The sequence below is a fragment of the Lethenteron reissneri genome, chromosome 21 (genome assembly GCF_015708825.2).
Source record: "Lethenteron reissneri isolate LAM-NWPU_2019-01 chromosome 21, ASM1570882v1, whole genome shotgun sequence".
NCBI lineage: Eukaryota > Metazoa > Chordata > Hyperoartia > Petromyzontiformes > Petromyzontidae > Lethenteron > Lethenteron reissneri.
In genome coordinates, this window is record NC_083799.1 from 2,795,423 (window position 1) to 2,819,243 (window position 23,821).

The 23,821-nt window shown below is 41.6% G+C and overlaps 2 protein-coding genes across 3 annotated transcripts in view; one reads left to right on the forward strand and one right to left on the reverse strand.

The window, feature by feature from the left end:
- Positions 1 to 1,651: 1,651 nt before the first annotated feature.
- On the forward strand, positions 1,652 to 19,772 carry LOC133345046 (caspase-8-like). 2 transcript variants are annotated; one of them, XM_061555438.1, is made up of 12 exons: positions 1,652 to 1,806; positions 2,031 to 2,738; positions 4,083 to 4,188; positions 4,382 to 4,526; positions 4,863 to 5,017; positions 5,432 to 5,534; positions 5,740 to 5,807; positions 6,632 to 6,734; positions 7,008 to 7,201; positions 7,384 to 7,685; positions 7,973 to 11,376; positions 19,657 to 19,772. In XM_061555438.1, exons 2-11 carry the CDS (start codon positions 2,428 to 2,430, stop codon positions 8,121 to 8,123), a joined length of 1,638 nt encoding a protein of 545 aa, XP_061411422.1. In that variant the 5' UTR covers positions 1,652 to 1,806; positions 2,031 to 2,427; the 3' UTR covers positions 8,124 to 11,376; positions 19,657 to 19,772. The 2 variants fall into 2 exon arrangements, with proteins under 2 accessions (XP_061411422.1, XP_061411421.1); XM_061555437.1 differs by having other exon boundaries at positions 1,752 to 1,844.
- The window catches only part of LOC133345045 (retinoic acid receptor beta-like), a 75,994-nt gene continuing 69,994 nt past the window's right edge, over positions 17,822 to 23,821 (reverse strand). Inside the window, 2 exon segments of the mRNA XM_061555436.1 lie at positions 17,822 to 20,046; positions 21,155 to 21,313. Of these exon segments, the coding sequence (XP_061411420.1) occupies positions 19,703 to 20,046; positions 21,155 to 21,313 (503 nt within the window). The 3' untranslated portion in view covers positions 17,822 to 19,702.

Sequence of the window (23,821 nt, forward strand, 5' to 3'; positions counted from 1 at the left end):
CGGCTCAATTTGTAGAGTCAGATGGTTTAATAAAGAGGTGGTTACTAAACGCAACCCTGTTATCTTCACTGCTATTATCACCTACTATCTTACTCATTGCAGCATCATGACCAATCTTATAGCAATGCTTTCCACTCGCCCTCCTTGCACAACAGCGGATTTTCTTCAGCTGTTCAAATAGTTCAGAATTGTTTCACTACATTGTTGTCGCAACCCACGTCATCACAGCTTCCGTTTAAAATAAACCTTAAACTTTGACTTGAAACTTTCGTGACTGCAGGAATTAATATTCTTTGGTTCTTTCGGTATAGTCACGTAGATAGAAAAATAATTATGAAAAATAAGCCACTTTGGGTCATGACTTGCTTTGTGTTTTCTTGTCAACCTCCACCGTCAGCAGTGTGTGTGGAACGAGGTGCAATGCTTTGGTGTAGACCTACTGCCGGTGTCAGAGCCCTCTCCTACATTAGCATTGGCTGCCCTGTCCATCTCTAAACCTTTATAAACAGCTCGCCTTCAGAGGCTAGCCAATCTGTTCCTGATGACGACCGCTTGTGTTGCGATCGAAACGTCGTGGTTTATTTTTATAACTGAAAATCAGAATAAGTCTACATTATAGACTGCCAGTGCGCTTACTTAGTTTAATAACCATTGCTACAGTCTACATTATAGACTGCCAATACACTCACCAAACTTAATAACCAGGCTTCAGTCTACATTATAGACTGTCAATACACTCCCCCAATATTCAAATATGTTCAAAATGTTCCCCCAAAATATTGCTACAAACAATGTATATATATAAAAATATTCTATGCTATGTAAATAAAAACAAACATTTGCTAAACTTTGGCCACAATATCTGGACTTGTCTTCATATAACAATGCATAGATTTATGTTCATATGATTGTGGTTATGGTTGTAGTTTATTAATCCCTAACCTCTGTCATTACAATGAAACAAGAAAATGTAAAAAGAAAAAAACAGCAATGTAATACAATACACTATTTGACATTGTAAAAAAAAGTAATAAAAAGTCCATCCTATCTTAGTGAATTTTTTAATATTTTAGGCAGGAAATTTGTTTAAAAATTTAGATTTTTTTTCTGGATGGTGGGGGGGGCTTAGACCCCCTGAAAGATTTGGTGCCCCCCAATGTTGACTGCATGGCTACGACCTTGCAGTGTTTACGAACTGCAGTGGTTCTCAAAAGTGTGGTCTCGTCACTGCCAGCGGTCCGTGACGGACTTCGAGGTGGTCTGTGCGGCAGCGATGCAAATGCAGGTTGATCCGCACATAATGGCAAGGTTTATGCATTTTTGTTCGAACATTATCTAATGTTTTACTTACGATATTTATTGTAAAAAAAAGTTTAAGTTTGGTAAAATACCCTGATTAAACTCCCCTAAGATATAAATGCCCCCGCCCCCAGGAAAAAAACCCCTTCTAGCTGGGTTAAAAACAAAATTCCGGTAATATGAATAATAATATATTCGTGGTATTAAGAAAGATTCGTGAATGCGAATTGTGTCACCAGGGTGGGTGGGTGGGTTGGTGTGGTGAACTTTGACTCGCGTAAATGTTTGCGTCTTCTTGATTGATCCGCACGGGCTCCACACGAGTTTTGAGAAACCCATGGGATCTTTCCAGAGCCATCCCGACACATGAATGCCTCTGTATATAGACAACATCGTGTTATTTATTGCCTGGCCCTGGCCCCGTGATACGCAAACTTCATGAGCCCGCCTCCTGTGACGCAACCAGAAGGGGATCTCCCTTCCATTCCCATCAACCTGGAATGCACCGTAAGTTGACGGTGAAAATTCTCACAATCCCACCGGAGGTTCGTATCGCTTAATCGTCATCGTAATTCGGTGAAATTCATCCGTCGTTTTCCACGAAATTGTTGTCGCAATTGTTTTAAAATGGAATTCCATTTCGTTGCGCGCGTCTCGTCGAGTGAGGGCCGCGATCGCGGGCAGTGTCTTCGCGACGTTCGTATTGACGTTGAACTTTTTTCCTCGAACAGATCCTACTCAAGACAGCCGGATCAAGAACCTCGTGACTTGGGGAAGATCTTAAGGTTTCCAACATGTCTATCGTGTGTAAAATATAGTTTTGTTCGCGCTCACTTTGTCGCGTTTGCCTCCTTCCGTAGTCGGCCTAGCGCAGCCTTTGTTAGTTGATAGGCGACGTACGCGACGTGTTAAGGCAATTCTGTGGTTCACGTTGAGAGCGATTTACAGTCAAGATCCAGCTTCAGGCAACATAGGAAATCTTCGACGTATTGACAACTTCGAACGCCTCACGTTCGTAATTCGCCTCGAGTTTAACAACATCGCCACGCTTCAGGATATCAGGAGAAGGCTACGGAGTTCGGTGACGTGAATCTGCATTGGGGATCTCTTCGTCTTCAGTGCACGAATATGGCTTCTTTAGCGATGTCTCAACGCATGGAACTGCAAAGATTATCTGAACAGTTGAGCGAAGAAGAGGTGAGCAGCCTGCGATTCCTTTGTCGTGACGAGCTGCCCACCTGGGCCTCCCTGCCCACAGCCGAGCTGCTGATGGCCCTCTACCAGATGGGGGGCATCGGCCAGCTGACGGCCAAGCTGAGCGCCTTGCACCGCCACGATCTGCTGCGTCGACTGGGCATCCACAACGCCCAGATGGCAGCAGGAGCTGATAATGTTCTTTATGGGACGGTGGCGACAAGTCGTACCGGCTCCAGCTACAGGTGAGAGGAGGAGAGACCCTCTTTTTGGTGGTCGCTGTGGCCCAACGTCACCCTTGCTCACTCGTGTATTCGTGGACATCACTGTTCACATCTCGTTGATGTTACCACCAGAGCTGGATGTCGGGGTACGTCTTGGGTCTTGGCCACGTTGAGGGATGATTTTACTTTTAAAGTGTCTCAAGCAGTGGTTGGTGGTATTCTCCTATTGTGGACCTGGACAAGAATGGGATATTTTCTCATGTTTAAATCATCTTTTCGATGGACACTTCAATCTCAGAGTGGTACTCTGTGATTTAAATATCTTGAGATGACGGCATCGTCAATGTATATTTGGAATGTGTGCAGTGTTGAGCTATTTTTTGCAATTAAATATTTACATCAAGAAACTGAGCAATATATAAGTCCCCATAACCCCTTCTCACTCTCTTGACTGATCTGATTGGTTGTGTCTAAAGTTCTCTTGGGTCCTCGGTGTACTCAGCCCTAAAATTATGCTTCTGGCATTAAGTTAATATGCTCTATTAAATCTGGTCCTCAATTTTTGGGTACCATGACTATAAATAGTTTTCCTAAACGTTGTTGATGTGCCATTTATGACTTTTATTCAGGATATTTCAAAATCGCGTCCCACCTAAAATTTGGAATATTTCTCGTAAAGTCGGCTTTCCATCCAATGTTGACCATTCTTGGTATTTCACCAGTGGATACTGCTTTATTTAAAATTTCCATATTAATTCCAATATGTGAATTGAGATCTTGATGGTTTCTAAACGTCTCCTTATAAGCATGCTTGGAATTGCACTGAGTGATAAAAAAAAAAGTACACGGATCAGGAAACAAACACGCAAACACAAATATTGACAAGAAAGGTACATGTCTTTGGGTTGAACACAACGCGAGATGGAACTATAGCAGGTGAACGAGACTGATGCTGGAATGGTAGCCAAAGGAGTATGACCACCCTGAGGCTGGGGCAATGAGATCTGTACATGTGCAGGAGTGAGATGGATGGTAGCATTGGATTGTCCGGATTGGTGACAGGATGCCGAGACTTTCATTTCATCAATGAATAAACAGTGGCTGGTCATGATTCACAGTTGCCTATTTCCTGTTGGTACTTAAAGAGCAACTCATGGATGGCTGGAATCAACAAGAGTAGCCATGCTCATAGTTGGATTATTCAAATATAGATATATATTTTTTCTCGTGTGGGTGTTAATTAAAATTAGTGATGTAAGTGATGATTCATCATGCAATAGTTTTATAATCTCAGTTAAATTCCTTGCAATGCTTCCACCAACAGTTTCCACTAAGTTTGACGGTAGTGTTTTTTTAATTCTGCAGGGAGTTTTTGGTGGAACTGAATGAAGGAATCTCAAATGATGAACTGTCAAGCATCAAGTACTGCCTACAAGATGACCTTCCTCAAAATAGGCTAAAGAATGTAAATGTAAGTATCACATTTACACAATAGTATTGTTCCCAATTGACAAAACATATACTCTGGAGATAGTCCATATTGGTCAACACATCTGTAACAAACTGTATTTGTTTACGAGTTAAAATGCACTTGCAGTAGATTGACAAGAGTGATGAGTGTCTGCAATTATTTCTTTAATCCACATGTCTGTGTTGCATTGCAGAGTCTATTGGAACTGTGCCATTTACTGGAGGAACAAGGCCAGCTTTCATCAGACAACCTATCGATGCTTGAGCAATGCTTTGAGATTGCTGAAAGACATGATTTGAAAAAAAAATTAAACCGATTCAAACTGAAAAGCCCAGCAGGTACAGTTTTAAGGCTTACAGTATAACATTGTAACCTCTGATACTGGCCAATTATCTTAATGATATACCAACTTGAATGTCTTGAATTTCAGTGAGGCTTTTATGGATAAATAAGTAAACATTTGAATTTTATTCTAAATACTGTAAAATGTCACATGTATCGAAAATCCAAAGGCCCAACATTCAATGTTAAATTGCTTCGTCAATAATGTTTTGTCCATTCGAAAATATGAGCCAAGTATCGCATGCTCTTGCTCATGTCATTCATTAGCCTCTCCACTAGGAACAACTCCTCGTGCTCACTGCATATTTTTGTACTTTGATGTATCGTTTAAGGATCAGAAAGAGCAGCGGATCCTGCTACATATATGAGAATGCCATCTGCAGAGAGGGTGTATGTGAATGCACATCCTGCTTCACTGCCTGACCGATTGATGCATAGTGGTGCCCACAACAGACAGATGAATGGATGTGGAAGAGGAGTCCAAATGGTAAACCACATTTACAGTTTTTCAATGTAGTGTTCCCAGCTTTAGTAATATAGGCATATGATGTTTGCATGCGCTGAGTCCGTCTTGTTAAATGTTAACATCCAATTGAAAAATATGCTTCTAACATTGATCATATTTATTGGATAGAATTGCATTCTATTATTCATTGCTTTTGCTTTATATTGTACACGGTTCTTCATGTGTACATTTTGTGTATTGGACTATAATTATGCAATGAGTATATACAAACTGTATGATTGCAACAATTGAATAGTTGGGAAATATTCAAATACCAGCATAATATATGTATTTTCTTATATAGTGGTTGATAAATGACTGTTGAAAGTATTTGAGGCATAATTTGACATTTTAAATGGTATCATGCTAATATTTCAATTGTGGCCTTTTTTCTAGGTTGAGAAACCGTACAATTCAGGATGTTCATCTGTATGTGGAATTGCTGGCCCACTAATGTCACAATATCCCAATGCATACCCCCATACTCCAATGCGCCAACGTAAGTTGCATATTATGGTCGGCAGGAATTTACACATGACAACAGCTGATTGGAGACAATGTGACATCACAATTGTTATTGTGTTTTTTATTGTTATTATTTCTGCAATTGCACTCTTTAAACACGATTTAGCATTTTGTTGCCACTGATTTCAGTACTAAAGTCGTGTTGCTTGTGTTTTGATCGTCTTTTGTTTCTCCAAAAGCAATACCTGTACGTTCATCAGTGGTACAAGCTTCAAGAGACAGGCCAAACGCGACAAGCTCATCCATTGTAAATATGCATTTTTCATCATCACCAACAGTCGATTCACACATTCACCATATCTCACAATCCTGCAGGAAAAATATGTAATCTCGCGGCAGTGGCGAGATGTGAATTACCTCGCCCTGGTATACATGGGGCCATGGGTTTGATCCCGACCCTGACGCCTGTATCTTTGGAGTTTGCATGTTCTCCCCCAGGTCATATGGATTTTTTTCTTCGGGTCCTCGGGTTTTACCCTCCACATTTAGAAACACGCGTTTAGAGTATTTTGCTATACATTTCCACTGATAAGCCACTTTGTTGAGCTATCATTTGTGGCCAGGTCACTTCTGGAAAAGAGCTACATAGCTCAGTGAGCCTTCCCTGGTAAAATAAAAAAAAGTTTAGTTTCAAAAGTGTAGTTTTATCTATCACAGGCTGCTTTCATCGCCCCGTCTCCTCAGCTGACGTCCTCTTGGACATGTTCCCTCCCTTGGCTGCCACACGTCATTATTCTTGATCATCAGCCATCCCTGGTGTCATGTTGCAATGGTAAGCACACTGGACCTGCAATTCAGATGGCTCTGTGTTTGATCTCCTGGGTGCGGCAGTTAAAAAAAAATGGGCAAGTGTTTTTAATCTCGAGGGCCCCTCCTCATGATTATTAATGGGTACATAGCTGATCGGTATGCTGTCTGGCCAGCACGGAAGAGTAGGCTAAATACCCTCTAGAGGGGCATTCTAGAACTTACTTTATTGGAGGCCCTTCTGCTAGCAGTGGCATGAGCAAGCAATTGGAGGATGTAAAATTTCATCTTTATTATTGTACTCACCTTGTTTATTTTTTATAGCTGGAGACGGATAGCTACCCGATGGCTCAACCTCTTGGGCTGTGCCTGCTGGTGGTAAACAAACAAGGACTTCGGAATATAGATGCCTTGTATAAAGATGCAGGTGAGCTTGTGTGGGACATTTGTGATTTATTTTTAATTACTACAGAATTATCTTGCTTATTTAGGCAAGCTTTACTGAATTTCAGGGCTTTATTTCAGGAGGGTTCTTTGTTGGTTATTATGGTTGATTAAAATTATTTTATATAAGTCATTGTGATCATCTTAACCGTTGTCTTTTATCGCACTAGATTATGGATATGCACTGCCATGCTCAGGTTCGTCATAAAACCTTAACAAATTGATGTTTATTCTGAGTGCATGTGTTGTTTTGCAGAAAATATAAGGAAGGCGTTCTCTAACCTTGGCTTTGAAGTGACGATTGTACGTGACCTGTCAGGCATGGATATGCGAAATCTCCAGAGCCTCTGTCCCTTTAAAAAGATGCACAGCTGCTTCGTTTGCTTTGTGCTTGGGAAGGGCACAGATTCTGACATAATTGGCACTGATGGAATTCCTGTTTCAATTGAAGTATGTATTACAATGGGCACCAACAATTAAAAAAAACTTGCTGCCACGTTGTGAGACACAATATAATCATTGCACTTTATGCATGGGTCTAATGGCTATACGAACCAACCACATATTTGGCTTCTTTACTTATTGGCATGATGTCTAACCACAAATGCACACCTGTTTATTTTTTTTTCTAGATGCTGTCAATGAATTTCAATGGACAGTATTGCCCAGCCCTTGTGGGTAAACCCAAGTTGTTCTTCATACTGACGGTGATGGTGGGTGGAACATTGTATGGCCAAAGTTTGCAAGTTGACTCATCAGGGGGTCTTCATTATGATGATTACTTGGAAGCAGATGGGCCAGGCATCCCGATTAATGCTGATGTTTTGGAGTGCAAACACGTCGTTGAAGAAGAAGCTTGTAGCAGAAGAGACAAGTCTGATGGAACACCTTTTATAAAACACCTCACTATTTGCCTGAGTGAATTGTGGACAATGTAAGTACTCTATGTGCGCGGTTCTTTCTCATGTACATTTTGAAATAGAAGAGTTTCATTCGTACAATGTAGTAACACCAATGTGCAATTTAGTGATGTGCACGGTCTTATAAGGCAAGTGTCATTGTTTAAATGAGATGGGCTCATTTACATGATTATCAGCTGGACACAATGCGAATGATGTTACAAATATTGTGTACTGTACTGATGGAAGATTTGTTGTTGTCGCAGTGCATGATATATTCTTAGCATTTTGCTGTCTAATGTGCATTGTGTGCCTCTTGTAGGGGTCATGATCTGTTGGAGGTGCTGACAGAGGTGAACAGGAGAGTGAGCATTGGTAACCAAGGGCTGCAACAACGACCCCCAAAGCTATCAAACACGCTGAGGAAGAGGCTCATTCTACCACAGACACAAGGGTCTTTAAAACAGATCTAGACATCGTGCTTGTAACAATCACACACAACATAAGTGGATGGCCATGCTGGTAATTTTGAAGCTGTGCAATGTTACGTGTTATATTGCAAATTGTTACCTTATTTTGATAGACCGTATGTCACTTTCTCACTTCACAGTAATGAACCTTATATTTCCACGCCATTCTATTTGGCATGAAGATGCAGTACATCATTGAACTTTTTATTTATTACTGAGATGTATTGGAATTTTTTATTATATTTAAAACAGAAAAGGAGAGCCGAGTATATTAAAACCATGTACAAAAACTAAAAATGTCTACATGTTGCAAGCAGCTCAATACCAAAGTTTTATCAGCAGGTGTGCATGCTACATTTTAAAATCCATAGGCTGAATAAAAACATGGTGTGTGCTGTGGACTACATGACTTTATACTTGCTGTGTACAGACGTTAAGGCATCACATGAGCTGATGTCCATATACTGTACATGTGACCATAAATCTGTAACTCTTGTCTGAAATACTCTATTTCATCTGATGAATCTGTATGTCTGTTTTGACGAGGCATTATCTTAGTGGGACAAGTGCTTTTATGGGCCACTGATTGAAGAAACTACATTATTACAGTCTAACCTGATATGGCAGGTGTTTGTGGGTGAACATTGTGTTTCATTGTAGACTTGTTAAAGGTTTCCTGCAGTAATTTGCGTTGATGTATATTGATCATTTTAACTTTTTCATAACTCTTCAAAAGTAAAATGTTGCCTGACGTGTTGGTGTATTATTTCATAAACACCTGCTGTTCTTGATTTGCGTAATATTTGCTATACTATACGTGAATTTAGTATTCAAAACTATTACCTAAACTTCTTTGTAATTTATTCAAATGTTACCCTGATTTTGTTTCCCAACATCACTAGTCAATTTAGTAAATGTATTATTAGAATGTATTTCAGTAAAACAGCTATGAAATATCTTCACTTGCACATTATTAGCTGTGACATGAACATAATGTATTGCTCGACAATCTTAAGATTTTCAGATTAAATACGCGGTAGATGTGTTCCTGAAAAGTGTCGCATTAAGCGAATACTTTCCCCATAAATAACGTAACGATAAAGTTTGGAGATATACGATGCACGTGTACAGATGGTGGGATAACAGAGTACTGTATCGTGCCATGGTACTGTATCGTACCGATCAGCTGCGCAGTTCAAGAAAGTTCGTCATAGACCACTCAGAAACCACCTTGTAACGTGCGCGTTCTGCGTTATAAAGGGAGCATTATGCGAAAAATGTACCCAACTGGAATAATCGCGTTATAGTCGCAGCACGTTGTGAAAAGTCGTTACGTTTTAATCACATTTTTAAGAAAAGCAATTTAGGTGTGTATACAAGGTGCTTCAAAACAGGTCAACACACATGGTACTGTCGTTTTTAATGGAAAAAAACGGATAGTACACTGTAACATGATCACATGTAATGGTAATAGCTTCAATAAGTCAGTCTCCACTTGTTCGCCATCATTGTCAACACGTGCCTGGAATCTTCTGCAGGTGGTCTCCAGAGCCCGGAGGCACATTTATTGTGGTATTGTTGCAAATTCTCAAAAGTGTAAAAAAAAAAATTTGAAGCACCCTGTATTATGTGACAGATGAAAACGCTGAAAATGTACGATGAAACAAACATATTTGAGCCTTAGATTCACGAAGTACATGACACCAATACAATGTGTGCTGGGGCATTGTCATCCAGAAGCAAGGTTGTGGCTTTCATTTTTCTGAAATTTTTTATTTGATTTAATGACTGCAAAGACACTGGCCTGAATTCCACACACATTTTTCATTCCCACGTGATCGTTCAAACTTGGATCAACTGATTCCACACTCATGTCGAAGGTGTCTGCTAACTTTCAAAAATCAGTTTTTGAAACCATCTTGCTTAATTTTGAAGTTTGCATCATTCACTATCACAGGCCACACTGATCTGGGATCATCTTCAAGAGTCTGACGAGATGAACTTCTGATGCCCACGTTTAGTTGCAAATGATACATTGTCACAATACACTTTCAACATACATTCATAAATATATTCCGTTTATTGTTCTCTACCAACATTTGATGATTGTACGATGCCTGATTTTCTGATATCAAATATCGTGTACCTGAATGAGTAAAAATGTAAATAAGGAACAAAGCAATATATACTATCGTTACCTGGCTGTTTGAATACTTTACATTGACTATAAGCTGCAACGTCAACGGTCTTTGGTAAGATTCCGATCTTTTTATAGCACCATGCTATATTTTCGGCCATGTGTAAATTAGCTTCAAAGTGCTGCGGTAATGCACGTGTCTGCTGAAAGTGCAATGGGTCCGTGTGAAAAGATGATTTTCATTCGTCTTATTTGCAGTGACCATCCATTTGCATCGTAAGGTAACCATTGTTGATCCTCCCACAGTGGTAATCATTTCGAATTTGTAAATGGGCAAAACAATGCTAAAATAAACGTTTCAATCGGTGCATATTCGCAGCTATACCGTTCAAAAACATGGACACTGACAAAAATAAAACTGAAAAGTTGGAACGTGCATAAAAGCATGGGGAGAGGTGTACGCTTGCAAATATACTCAAGAGAAAGGTGCACATGGATCGGAGGACATGCAATTGGCATATGGCATGTTTGGACAAGGCACATCGCTTCAAAGGATGATGGCTGATTTCTGAGATTTGGCCATGGCGTGGCAGCCAAAGGAGATAATGTCTAAGAGGATGACCATTCCACAGATGGAGCAATGAGATCTACTTTTGTGTGGGAGATGGATGGAATTTTGTAATACGAGACCTTTAGGAATGGCGACCATTTAGGGCGGCCTTCATTCAGCAGTGGATAGATCAAGGATGATAGTCAAAATAATACGTTATGTAAGAATTATAATGGAAATAATATGTGCATGAACGTTTTAATTCAGTTTACAAGATTCAGTTTGGAGTATTTGTACACATTGGAGGAAACACGTTTATGGAGAGAACATGCATACAAGTTTATATTGGTCAAAGCTCCGCATGTATAGACATGCGAACTCCTTGCTTTGTCACCATGAAAGGCGCATCTCTTATTCTATTAGGTCGGTGTCTCACGCACGACTCGACTTAAAGCTGCGCATCGAAGACTTCGTATTCCTGCATGAGCGATCAACCCCACTGCCGAGGTTGCGATGTGAAAGTGCATTGCCACCACACAAATGGAGCACGATCATTGAAGGCGATAATGGTGAGTTTTAAATACACTGATATCGTCCAGCGCAACAGCACTTGGGAATACGGTAATTGCCATTTTACTGATGTCTTTATTTATCCAGTCCAGTTTTGATAAAAAAAAAGAACTTTAAATGTTGCTGTGAATAGCCTTGATATTTTATTTCCTTTCCGGACTGATGTGTATTTTGTCGCTGCAGTATTATTGGTATCTTAAGTGGCCGCTTTGAAAGTTTTTCTGTATACCGTACTTAATTTAGTTTCTTATTAACCATATGCCTCGTCATGGGTTCTACAAGCCAGAATATGACATTTTTTAAAAAATTTGAAACATTGTATTTGTGTTCAATTGTAGAGAACATTTCCTAAATCCAAATTGTTTATATAGACGGTTGCCCCCTGATGTTTCCATCCTTCATTTTCCTCTAGTCTTTATTTTATGGGACGCTAATGAGGAATAAAGTACAGTACTTCCGATCAGTATTTCTTCTAACAAAACAATGGGGCATCATTCCATGAAGTATTTAATAGCTGTGCAAGCATCGTTTTAAAAATTTCGTTAATACTTAGCCATCTCACATTTAATGATAATAAAAAGCAGTAATACTTTTGCAGGAATTTCGCGACCAATTTCCCAAACAAGGCCAAATTAGAATCAAGATACATGTGAACAAGTGAAGTACACGCTTACTAAATAAAGAACATACTAAACTAGATTCGAAGCTTTCGCGACTGCAGGAATTAATCTTTGGTTCTTTCGGTAAAGTCACGTAGAAAGAAAGAAAATGAATGAATAAACAAATTATTAACAAATAAATTATTGATTTTCTTTCTACGTGACTTTACCGAAAGAACCAAATAATAAAGAACATACTGTGCTTGCTGGAGTAACGGGGAACGGCAGAATATTCCTGAAAGTAGATCGGGATAGAAATGTCGAAGTAGAGGTGAGCGACCAGCATGGAGTGATTTTGGAAAACGTGATTTAATAAAAACCAAGGAACCTGCAGTACGATATGGGAATGCCATGTTGAGATGCATTGTTTAGTATGCTTCGCATTTCCATTGAATTGTAGGAATCCTAAACACGGTCTAGTCTGACTTTGCTAATTTTTTACAATCCACAGTTCTTCAATACACTGGATTTGAATCTCTAGAAATTAAGATCGTGTGCGTGTCTTCGTGCATGCAAAGCAATGGCTTTTGGGTGAATGTTTTCCGTTCTAATAACTTCGGACCGCCCACCAATGTGTGGCGCTGTTGTATGGCATCCTGTTGGTCCGCTGTCGTGTAAAATTAATTATCAATTAGAAATCGAGGTAAGTTTATAAAAAGGTATGTACAGTATGTTGAACTTCTTTCGCACCGTATGTAGAGATTTTAATTCCCTCGTGGTACAATCTGACATGAAGCGCTTCCACTAGATACGGTAAATTAGTAGATAATGCGTGGATGATGGAGATTCTGGTGAACTACAAAGGGGCCCTCCATAAATGACGTCACACACCTGGGGGGTGGGGGTCAGACATTTGTGACGATGTGACAAGGGGGGGGGGGGGGGTGAGAAATGTGACGTCACATAAAAATGCGAAACTTTTAATAAATATAGACAACACGTTCTACTTAATTGAATAGACTTTTTAATACATGTTTTCTCCTACAACATCAGAGTGCAGCGCCACATTAAATACGCACTACAATGACAATAGTTTAAAGCGATTTGAAGCATGTTTTATATATTTTTTTTGGGTGGGGGGGAGAGCTTAGTGACGTCATATTTGAGGGGGGGGGGTCTGACTTTTTGTGACGAAGGGGGAGGGGGGGGGGTCAAAAAATCGTCCAAAATCGCGTGACGTCATTTATGGACGGCCCCAAAGGAGGGCCAAGCGTGTTCCTGGTGGCCAAAACCTGCCCGACAAAGACGTCCTTAAAAGACACCTCAAGACAGCCACAATGTCAATGTGGAGACACGCGAGGCAACGCCAGCCCACCGTGACCGCCGGGTGATGGTGCTGGAGCCCAGGGGCCCCCAGCCCCCGGGCCACTTGACCTGTCAGGACCGTGGCCTGTTATGAACCGGGCCGCACCGCAGCAGGAGGTGAGAGCGGTGAGGCCACGCACGTGGTCCGCCCCCATTTTATTATTCACCACTTCCGTCCGCGCCTCTTCCCCGCACTGCGCACTTATCTCAGTCACAGTCTTGGTAAGCCCACAAGCTAACCCCTAGTAGCCAAAATGAGTCAAAAAACAAACGTCGCTGGAGAGCTTCTTTGAAAAGGTGGAAAGACCCAATGATGAAGCCCCTCACTCCCGGTCCGTGAAAAAAATTGTCTTCCGCGAAACCGGTCACTGGTGCCAAAAAGTTTGGGGACCGCTGCTGTGTAGTCTTGAGGGTTGAAACGACAGAGGGACCCCCCCCCATCAACACCAGCAGCGGCAGAACTTAAATCCAGGCGCGGTTCGTCCACTAGGGGGCGGTGGGGCGCCGCTCCACCAAGCAGCTGGAAGGAGCATCCTGGTTACACCAGCCCGCAGGGGATTATTGTGTCCGTCCGTCCGTCGTGCATCGAAAAATGGGAGGGGTGGGGAGGGTGGGGAGGGGCTGGGTGGGGAGGGTGGGGAGGGGCTGGGTGGGGAGGAGAGGGTGGGGCTGGGTGGGGGGAGGGTGGGGCTGGGTGGGGGGAGGGTGGGGCTGGGTGTGGGGTGGGAGGGGTGGGGCTGGGTGGGGAGGGAGGGGCTGGTCACCCCGTGGTGCCCTTATAAAACTCAACGTTTAACCTACTCACGCCGGCTTGTGCCCACCCTCACAGTCAGGCATATTTGCGGAATACACCACGCCGCCGTTGACCCTGGCCATTGACCGAGCAACCCAACGTTCCTACCAGCTCCCTCCGCAGGAATGTGTTTTTTCTATGAATTGTTTTGGTTGTGTTTAAAAAAAATAAAATAAAAGTGATTCTTTCAACGTGAATTGCCTAATGAATATAAAATTTTAAGATGCTCGTGTTAGAAATCGCTGCATCACCCCACAGTTTGATTTGTGCCTTGGGGAGGGTCTCGGTGCGGCTGTGAAGGGCATCCGAGTGAGAGATGTCTCCCTTCATTCGTTGCGATCAGCTTCGCATTTTAGCCACGCCGTTTGAGACCCATTCAGGGCGGTGAAAAAGGCACCCGTGGCTGTAATGAGACGATGTCACGAGGCGATGGTGATGGCAGAAGGTACAGCAAACGGAGATTTAGCTACGAACACGGTGGAGTCACTCCTGAATATTACATTTGAAATGATTTGTTGAGTTTTTTCAGCTGATATTTAATTGTTTAGGCTTTTGGCAGTGTAAAAGGGGTTGTGTAGTGTGGACTTGAGGGTCATGGGGACATCATTTGAGTGCTTTGTTTTGTTTCGTATTGTTTATAAATGCCCCTACCTACCGTTGGTAGATGAGACAGTTTTAGCACTTTCACGAGAAGGGCCTTAACATGGCGAGGTTTTCATGAGAACACCATATTTTCAGAGGTCACTCACAACAGCCCCACTGAGTGGAAATGTAAAGATCCGCCACTGCTTAAATCCCATCCAGCGGACGAACAAACTCTTGCCAACAGTGCGGCCGATGCTTCCACTGAAGGGCCGAACTCTCAATCCCATCAGGGCACAGGGGATGCAAAAATGATTCTCGCCGTTTTCCGAAGTCATCATCGTTAGCGGTGGACAGTCAAAGAAGAAGGGAAGGTCGGGTACGGTGTTTCCAAGTTCCCTGACCGAAAAGTATTGCATCTCTTCGTGAGAAAACTAAAACGCACAATACTAAGAAGAACGTTTTCAATCGGCATTTTTTTTGTTACATGTTTTCCCAGGAAGCCTTCACTGAGTCAAGTGGTGTTTTTTTTTATTTCCCTTTTCCAGGACGGTCCTGCCAAGCTTGTATAAGGGGCAATGATTGGCATTTCATATTCCAATTAAGTAATTTGCTGGCAATTATTCAAGTTTGGAAAATGACGCCGGCACACAATGACGTCACAGTACCTTCACCGTCCACTGTGACGCAGGCTGCGCGTCATGCTGCGGTTAATACACTCAAATAAAAACGAGGGCGCCTCCTGAATTCAAAGCGTTAACCTTTGAAACAAGCCCACTTGGTCATGTCACCGCCCTATTAATAGCTACACAGAAAACGGAGGACATACTGCACAACAGAGCACGGAGAGATGTATCCATACCTGTCAACCCATAAGGTTTACCCCGTATTCTTGTACAGGGAAATTGAGTCTTTCAGGTCCATACGGCGTACAGTCGTTTCAATTTGGGCACATTTTTTTTGTCTATCTGTTTGTGTTTCTCCCTTGTGATGGAATTTTGTAGGATGAACGTTGAGATTCATAAGGGGCACGGGGTGACCAATAAGGTTTGAATTGGTCCGTAATAAGGTAGGGCACTGATAAGGGGTTGACAGGTATGTGTATGCTTGAAATAATGTTTTGAGACAAAACGAGTATCGCGTGGGTTAGGGAACAAACGCCAATCATAAACATCATATTGACCGCTAAGAATAGTAAGTGGGCTTGGGATGATGGCCATCGGACAAGACTGTTGAAGGAATGACAGCCAAATGAGGGATGACGGCAGAGATGGAGGGGGGAGGAGGCCTTAATCTAGCAGTGATTAGTCTGGCTGATGACGCCATCATTTTTGGAGAATACCCAGGTAAAACATTTCTATTTACTACTAAAATATTTAAAAGTTTCTACAAATGCAAGTGTTTTGTCAATACAAAGCCTTGCTTTTTAATAACCAGTTGATGTTTTGTAAACAAGTAAATTACATGAAATGTCCCCCAAATTGAATAAAGATGGGAAATTTAGAAGTTTGTGTCTGCATTATAATCTGCTGTCTAAAAATAGACTCCTGGCTTTAATGGGTTCTTACCTGATTATATACAGTTGTTAATATATGTAATTGGCCAGAACTCATCATAGTAACCATCTCTGATGAAAGCCATTGACGCGGTTATTTTCAATATGTTTACAATATTACAAAAAACTTGGCAGTGTTTACTGATATCGGTTACCAATGTCATTTTAATTTTGGCAGACATATATTGAATACAATGGGGTATTTTTTGTTTCCAAGAATGGTTAGTTTAGTTATTCAAATAGTAATTAGTATTTTTATGAGTCGCAATTGTAAAATGTTACTTAAGTGGCAATGTAAATTTTTAAAGACGATGTAATTTTCAAAGCACTTTTTCGTAATTGACCCGTGAATTATATTTATATGTATGTCGACTGTTCCGTACCATCTGGTGGTAATGTTTTCAAATTATATTTTAAGTTCTTGTTTTTCTGGGCCTTCTCAAAGCTTGTTGGCATGATATGCATGATAATTTTATTGAAACTTGATTGGTCAAGCTGTCGTGCAGAGTTACAGTCAAGCATATTGTCACTTGTTTAACAACTCCATTTGCATGTCTTTACCTTCAGCCATGCGCTGCTATATACACGGATATAATCAAGTCAAAGTTTTATTTTCTCATATGAGCCAAAAGCTATTTTGGTGGCCCTGAACCAGGCCTTGGAATTTTCACAATTCAGTGGGCAGTCAAATAAAAAACTATCCATGCCACTGTCATATCATCTGGCTGGGTGGTACTATGCCATTATACTTCTGGAGGCAATAGATTGAGTACCGCTAAGCGGTATTCAACGGTAGTTGTCTTGTGGAGAGACTGGTTCCTAGCCATATGAATGTGGAATTTCTTGTCCTGGCTAAGAAGCTCCTATGGCGATGTGAGCCACTCCACGCGTGCTTCATGTTTGTGCTGCTTGAATATTTTGATGTTATATATTATTTTTCGATTTAAAGCTTTCGTGATTGCAGGGATTCATCTTCTTGGTTCTTTCGGTAAAGTCACGTAGAAGGGAAGTAATAAAATAATAAAAATAAAACACAATAAAATAATTCTCACGACGTTTCGGCTACAACGCAAGCAGCCGTCTTCAGGTGAAGAATGAGACACTGCTTCTACATACTATTAACATTCCCTCCCTTTGTTAATGCTACCCCCTGCCCCCTCCCTTTGGTGCTGCTGATCCTGCATAATGCATGGGCATAATATGACTTTGAAACCCCCCCCGCCCACCTCCTACGCATTTCCCATGAATATGCTGAATTCCTCTTGATATGCACATTCCTTTGTTAAGGCGCTCTTCTTACACTTCCAACTCAGCTTATATATAAGCTCCTAGCTTGGCAGTGTCTCATTCTTCACCTGAAGACGGCTGCTTGCGTTGTAGCCGAAACGTCGTGAGAATTATTTTATTGTGTTTTATTTTTATTATTTTATTACTTCCCTTCTACGTGACTTTACCGAAAGAACCAAGAAGGGTTATATATTATGTTGGAAAGTAAACTAAGTGAGCGCAGATTGGTAAGGTAATGTTATTATTTTGGGTTGATTGTAAAGGAAATCCAAAAATATATAGCACACAATAATTTTATTCACTATTCCAAGTTGAATTTTACAGATGCACAAAAAGAGCGGTAAAAACTTGGTTTATTTAAACATGGGTTGCAGTCTGGGCATTGACAAATAATTTATCAGTGCTCTTGAACATGGGTTACAGCAAAGTGTACGTAACCAGATTAAAAAACACAGACAAAACACTTTGGGTTTTCATTGTGCGTGCAAATTCGATGCCATTGACTTGTCAGACTCCTTGCACAACCATATTTTGAAGAAAAAACAATTGTAGCTAACAAGTTATGAACAATTTAGCTTCAGTTTAACTTTCTTTGCCACACGTTTCCTTTTGATGTCACAGGAGAAAATGTATAATAGGACCACTGGCTTTCCTTTCTCTACTCTGTTAAATGCACGGTGACGTGTTAATGGAATGAGTCACACGTTTTGCGTGAAAAGCGTTATGAATGCTTCGTCTACTGAACTTGCACCGAATCCCTTGAGGGTTCTAACTTGTGTGCTTCAGGCCATGCCTTCGTGTTTTACAAACAGTACAGGCAATATACAAGCTCCGTTAACACAAACACACTCATTTACTGTATTCTCACAGTATGAAAAATAGACGTTGATTTGATACAAAACAACTGCATTTGTATGTCACCACGAAAAGTAGCGGAGTACATTTAAAGGCATCTGCAAATGCTAATGATTTATATTTAGATGACATTAATGATAAATATGCGAATGAAAAAATAAAATATGCTTCTATGAGATATTGCAGTAAGTAAACGTTAATTCATAGGCATTTGTATTTCAGTAACATTAAGTGAAAGAAGGCTATCGTGAGCTCATGCCGACTTGTATAATGAACACAGTAAGCACTTTCCGTATCGTACTGCTGAATTTTGCCATTTTCAACTTGAGTGATGATTGCACGGAAGATGTATCCAACCCATGCGTGTGTACATCTTTCATTTTATTAAAAGATAATTCAGGGGTGGGGTGAAGAACTCTATTCTGCCATGAATATAATACAGCTTTTGAAATATGTAAAAAAAATAAAAAGAAACAGACGTAATACACATTATAGCAGGGCGTAAATGAATACTGAAATTTGTGTTTATATTTCTTTAAAAGAAGCTATACAGTGTTTTTAGTGGCATTTTACAAATCTCTCAAACAAGCTAAAATCCACTTGTAGTATTGATTTCATATATTTTATTCCTAAAGGCTTAGAAATTAGATTTTGTTATTTCATAGCGTTTGAAAGTTCAACCCTCTGTAAACGCCTTCCCACAAATGACCCTACCCTGTGCTTACATACATTAGTTCAATCAAATTAAGTGTAATCCACTTAGCAGAAACATGGACGCGTCGCTTTCTTGTTTATCAAGAAAACAAATTAATTATGTTTGATTTGCATGTAGTGTCTTTCTGAAGTAGACCAGTAGGCCAAATGTCGAGATTTTATTTTCCTTTCGGTGGCACGTGAAAAGATAGTCTCATTTTTTATTTAAAACTTGTCATCCACTGCGCAGGATTGGTGAAGCAGTAAAATGGTATCGATGCAATGTAGCAGCAGTCGTTGTATACATTTTTTATGCATATATATTAGTGCGAGCTGTAAAAATTTGGTACGTATTTTTTTTCTTCGACATGTTCAGTAAGGTTTTGTAGTGTTTGTCTTGATTGCACTGGTGTTCCTTCTTCATCGTCATGTATACCTCCCTGTATGTACAATACTGTCGTGTAAAGTAAAATATTCAACACTATATACATATTCATTTTTCTTTTTTAACTCAGTTCAGCCATAAAATCTTCTTGACCCGACTTCTCAGAAGTGGAACAATCCTGCAGCCCAGCGGCATGCGGCACACAGCGGCCTCAGAACGGATCGGCGAGTTGCATCTGAGCGATGGGCACGGCCATGCAGGCCGCAGCTTCCAGCGTCCCCGAGGATCCCTGGCCGTTCACCACCGGTGCGTCTCCGCCACAGGGCTTGGCTCCGCCGCCCACCGTCGCTGCGGCTGGTGCTACAGCCGCTACCGCTGCGTTGTCGCCCGCATCGCCACCTACGCTGCTGCCTGGGCCGCCGTTGGCCTTCGTGGGTTCCTCTGTCTCGGCAGGGGGATCCTCCTGTCCCTCGAGTGAGTTCTCCAGCATCTCCTGGATGAGCGGCGGCATGGAGCCAGGTATCTCCATCTTGAGAGTGATGACCCGCTCAGATCCTGGGAACGCACAAGCATGAGCCGAGTCAGATGGGTGCTCGGTTAGCACATGGCCACGAATGGGAATCGTATAATAATACAGTTGATCTATCTATAACAAAAAACTAATGAACCGCAAGATGGCTTTATTTATCAGGGTCCTGCTTGAGATGTTGGGCCAATCCCTAAAATATATTTGCATTTTTTGGGAAACCAGAGTATACTGCATGGTTGAGGGCAATATTTGTTCAATCAAAATAGTTTTTATCTTATATGCTATATATGAGCCTATTCCAAACAGTTTCATGATGTGAAAATAGGTTTTCCCCTTTTTTCTGGCAACAAAACAGGTGTTAAGATGTTAAAACACCAAACTGAAACCTTTTACAAATAATCATGTCTGCATTAACCACAATATTTGTGGTCAGAATGCAAACAAAAAACACACTCCGATAATCATTCTGACCACAAGTATTGTGGTTAATGCAGACATGATTCTTTGTAAAAGGTTTCAGTTTGGTGTTTTAACATCTTAACACCTGTTTTGTTTCCAGAAAAAGGGGAAAACCTATTCTCATATTTTGGTACTGGCAAAGGAAGTCCCATGAAGTTTCATGATGGTAAACATTCGAAATAAAATTTGAACCCATAGCCACTAAAATAGATTACTGGACAATTTAGTTTTCAGCTGGCGAATCCATTCCTTGAAATTTGATAACATTTGATGAAAGTAGAAACACTTTGTGGGAATGATAGGCCACCACATTGGAAATGTGGAATTTATTCATTGGCTAGAAGCCACTGCCAGAATTGAAGTCCACCCCAAAGCTTGTCTGACTTGACGATCGCACCCAAAAGTGCATTTTCAGTAATAATAATTGAATAATGAAGATGAAACAATAGAAATGCTTTGAATTGCTGCAGGAAGAACACACGAAGGCACGGGATCGGATTAAAGCACAATAGACGGTGGGCGTGTACGAGAACAAACATCGCAGCATGCCATCACCCCCCCTGGACCTGTCCACTCATGTCCCCAATGCCAGCCTCGGAATGCGCAAGTGTCCACGTGCATCGATGTTTGCATTTCTGCCAAGGGCCGAATGACGCCAAGGCCGTTCGTCGTCACCTTTGGCGCTGATTCCGCGGAGATCGGTGATCTTCATGAGGATCTTGGGGAACATGTGGGGCTTGCTGGGCCGGCGCCGCCGCACATACAACTTGAGGGCCTCGAGCAGCGGCTCCTGCAGCCGCTCTACCTTCTGTGGCTCTTCGAGGTCCTGCCGGTCTGCACGGTGGAGCCACGCGGAGTTGGCACGAGCAGGTCCCGGCCGCACAGCGTGCAACGAACAGTGAACACGCAATCAGCGTTGTGCTAACGTTGAGCTATTTTCAGCAGAACCAAGGTGAAAACACCCAGAGATTACAGACGTCTTAACTAAAACAGCATCGATAATCAGTGCCACGGCGCAATATCCCAGCAGCGTCTATCATCACTGCCATTGTTTTTTCCCAAATAAAAAACTGTCTTGCATCTTTGTTTAGTGAAATGTCTGAACGGTGTTTAACTGAAATGCAATCAAAGTATTGTGCACAAGTTTGATTTTGCAAACATATAGTTGGATACGTTTGTAAACATAAAATGCACAATATAAAGTAGTTGCAGGACTCTGGTAACAAATTGCTGCAGTAGCTGTCGTCTAGCTTGGCGGCGCTGTGGTCACAGTGCTCAACTTACACGGGACGTTGACATTCTGGTTGTGGAGATTACAGTGCAATAGAATTTGGATTTATAAACCTACTCTTAGGTTTTTTCGGTAAAGTCACGTAGGTAAAAAAAGAAAATTAAAATTAATAAAAGTAAAAAATCACGACGTTTCGGAGGCAACACAAGCTTCCGTCTTTAGGTGGAACCGTCACAGCACGATTGCTGTATCAAGTAAAGAGAAATTCCAAGAGACCCGACCTTGTATATATACTGGTTGAGGGGGGAGGAGCCAAGGTAGGCCCCTGGATCGGAGTTTTGTATTATTATTGTAAGGTTGGTGCGGCTGAGGCTGCTGCTAGGAATGAGCCTTTGTTGTGTAGACTGGTTGAGCTGGGAGGTGCCAGAGTTGTTAAGGTGCAGCAGCCGCACCTTAACAACTCTGGCACCTTAACAACTCTGGCACCTCCCAGCTCAACCAGTCTACACAACAAAGGCTCATTCCTAGCAGCAGCCTCAGCCGCACCAACCTTACAATAATAATACAAAACTCCGATCCAGGAGCCTACCTTGGTTCCTCCCCCCTCAACCAGTATATATACAAGGTCGGGTCTCTTGGAATTTCTCTTTACTTGATACAGCAATCGTGCTGTGACGGTTCCACCTGAAGACGGAAGCTTGTGTTGCCTCCGAAACGTCGTGATTTTTTACTTTTATTAATTTTAATTTTATTTTTTTATCTACGTGACTTTGCCGAAAAAACCTAAGAGTATGAATCCTTGCAGTCACGAAAGCTTCAAATCTAGAATTTATAAACCTATTAAACACAACTACATCTCATGCTTCATTCAACCAATCATTTGTCCCGAGTACCACTGAGTGGGCATTCGACGCTGGTTGTCCTATGAACAAACTGGCTTCTATCATAGGAATGTGGAATTTCCACAGCTGACTCAGGGTGGTAGTGGTGATTAGTACTGCCCTAGTGCTCATTGAGCACAGAGAATCATCGACTCGTAACTTCACTTTGGCAAACATTGAACAGCACGTGTACAAAACATTTACACAAAGCTGTGGCGAGACACACTACCCACGTGCACGTCAACGCATTCAGAGCACCCGCAGACAGTCGAGATTCATCACATGACCACTCCACTTGGTCAACAATACGGAGCCTGCATGACCCCTGTGTGTCCGACGCACAGGGTCATGCAGACTCCCTTAATCTCTTTTCATCAAAAGTGAATGTTAAAACATGAAAATATTACAGACACCTTAACTTAACGAGCCTCTATAGAATAACGCCGCCACAGCGCATCGTTACGCAAACAATGTCCGTCTGTCACCACTACCGTTGTGCGTTTTTAAGACTGAAGGTGTGGTTGTGATAGCCTTGTCACAATAAAGAGCCGTGAGGGTAATAACGATGCATTACTCCATTATTGCACGACACAGTATCGGCGTAAATGTTTTCAAATCCATGTTAAGTTCCTGCAGGCAGTTTGGTGGTCATGATTCTTGGCAGGCAAGGCTTTTATTGCCAATCTATAGCTCTGTGAGGTGCGTCAGCCTACTTTAATTTGTCAACGCACACGACATGAGAATTAAGCGCTACTCTTCCGAGGACAGAGCGTGCACTCTTGCAAAATGAAGGCTGATGTGCATGGTGGGGAAAATGTGCTTGAGACATTTTAGCTTTTCCCTTCCCTCAGGGTGCAGTAACTCACAGGGGAAACAGTGGAGCGCAGTGCGGATCTAAAACGGGAGTGGTGTGGCAGCTACTTTGCCTTGGCTTGAAAAACTTTCAAAATATCTTGTGTGTACTTTTGTTATTCACACTCAAATCTAAATCGTGTCAATGTCATGCAGTCGATCAATAAATTCCAATTAGGGAGCTCTTTTCGGGATCAATGCGATATTTAATCATATTCGAATTATCACGATCCTCAAACATGACATCGCAAGGTTGCTTCTGGGACATCTTCAACGGCTGTTTTCACGTCCAACACCAGAGGGCGCACGTCACGTCCGGTAAAACAAACTGAAAGAAAAATGCCGGATTGAGACCATCGATCCATATATTTGATAACC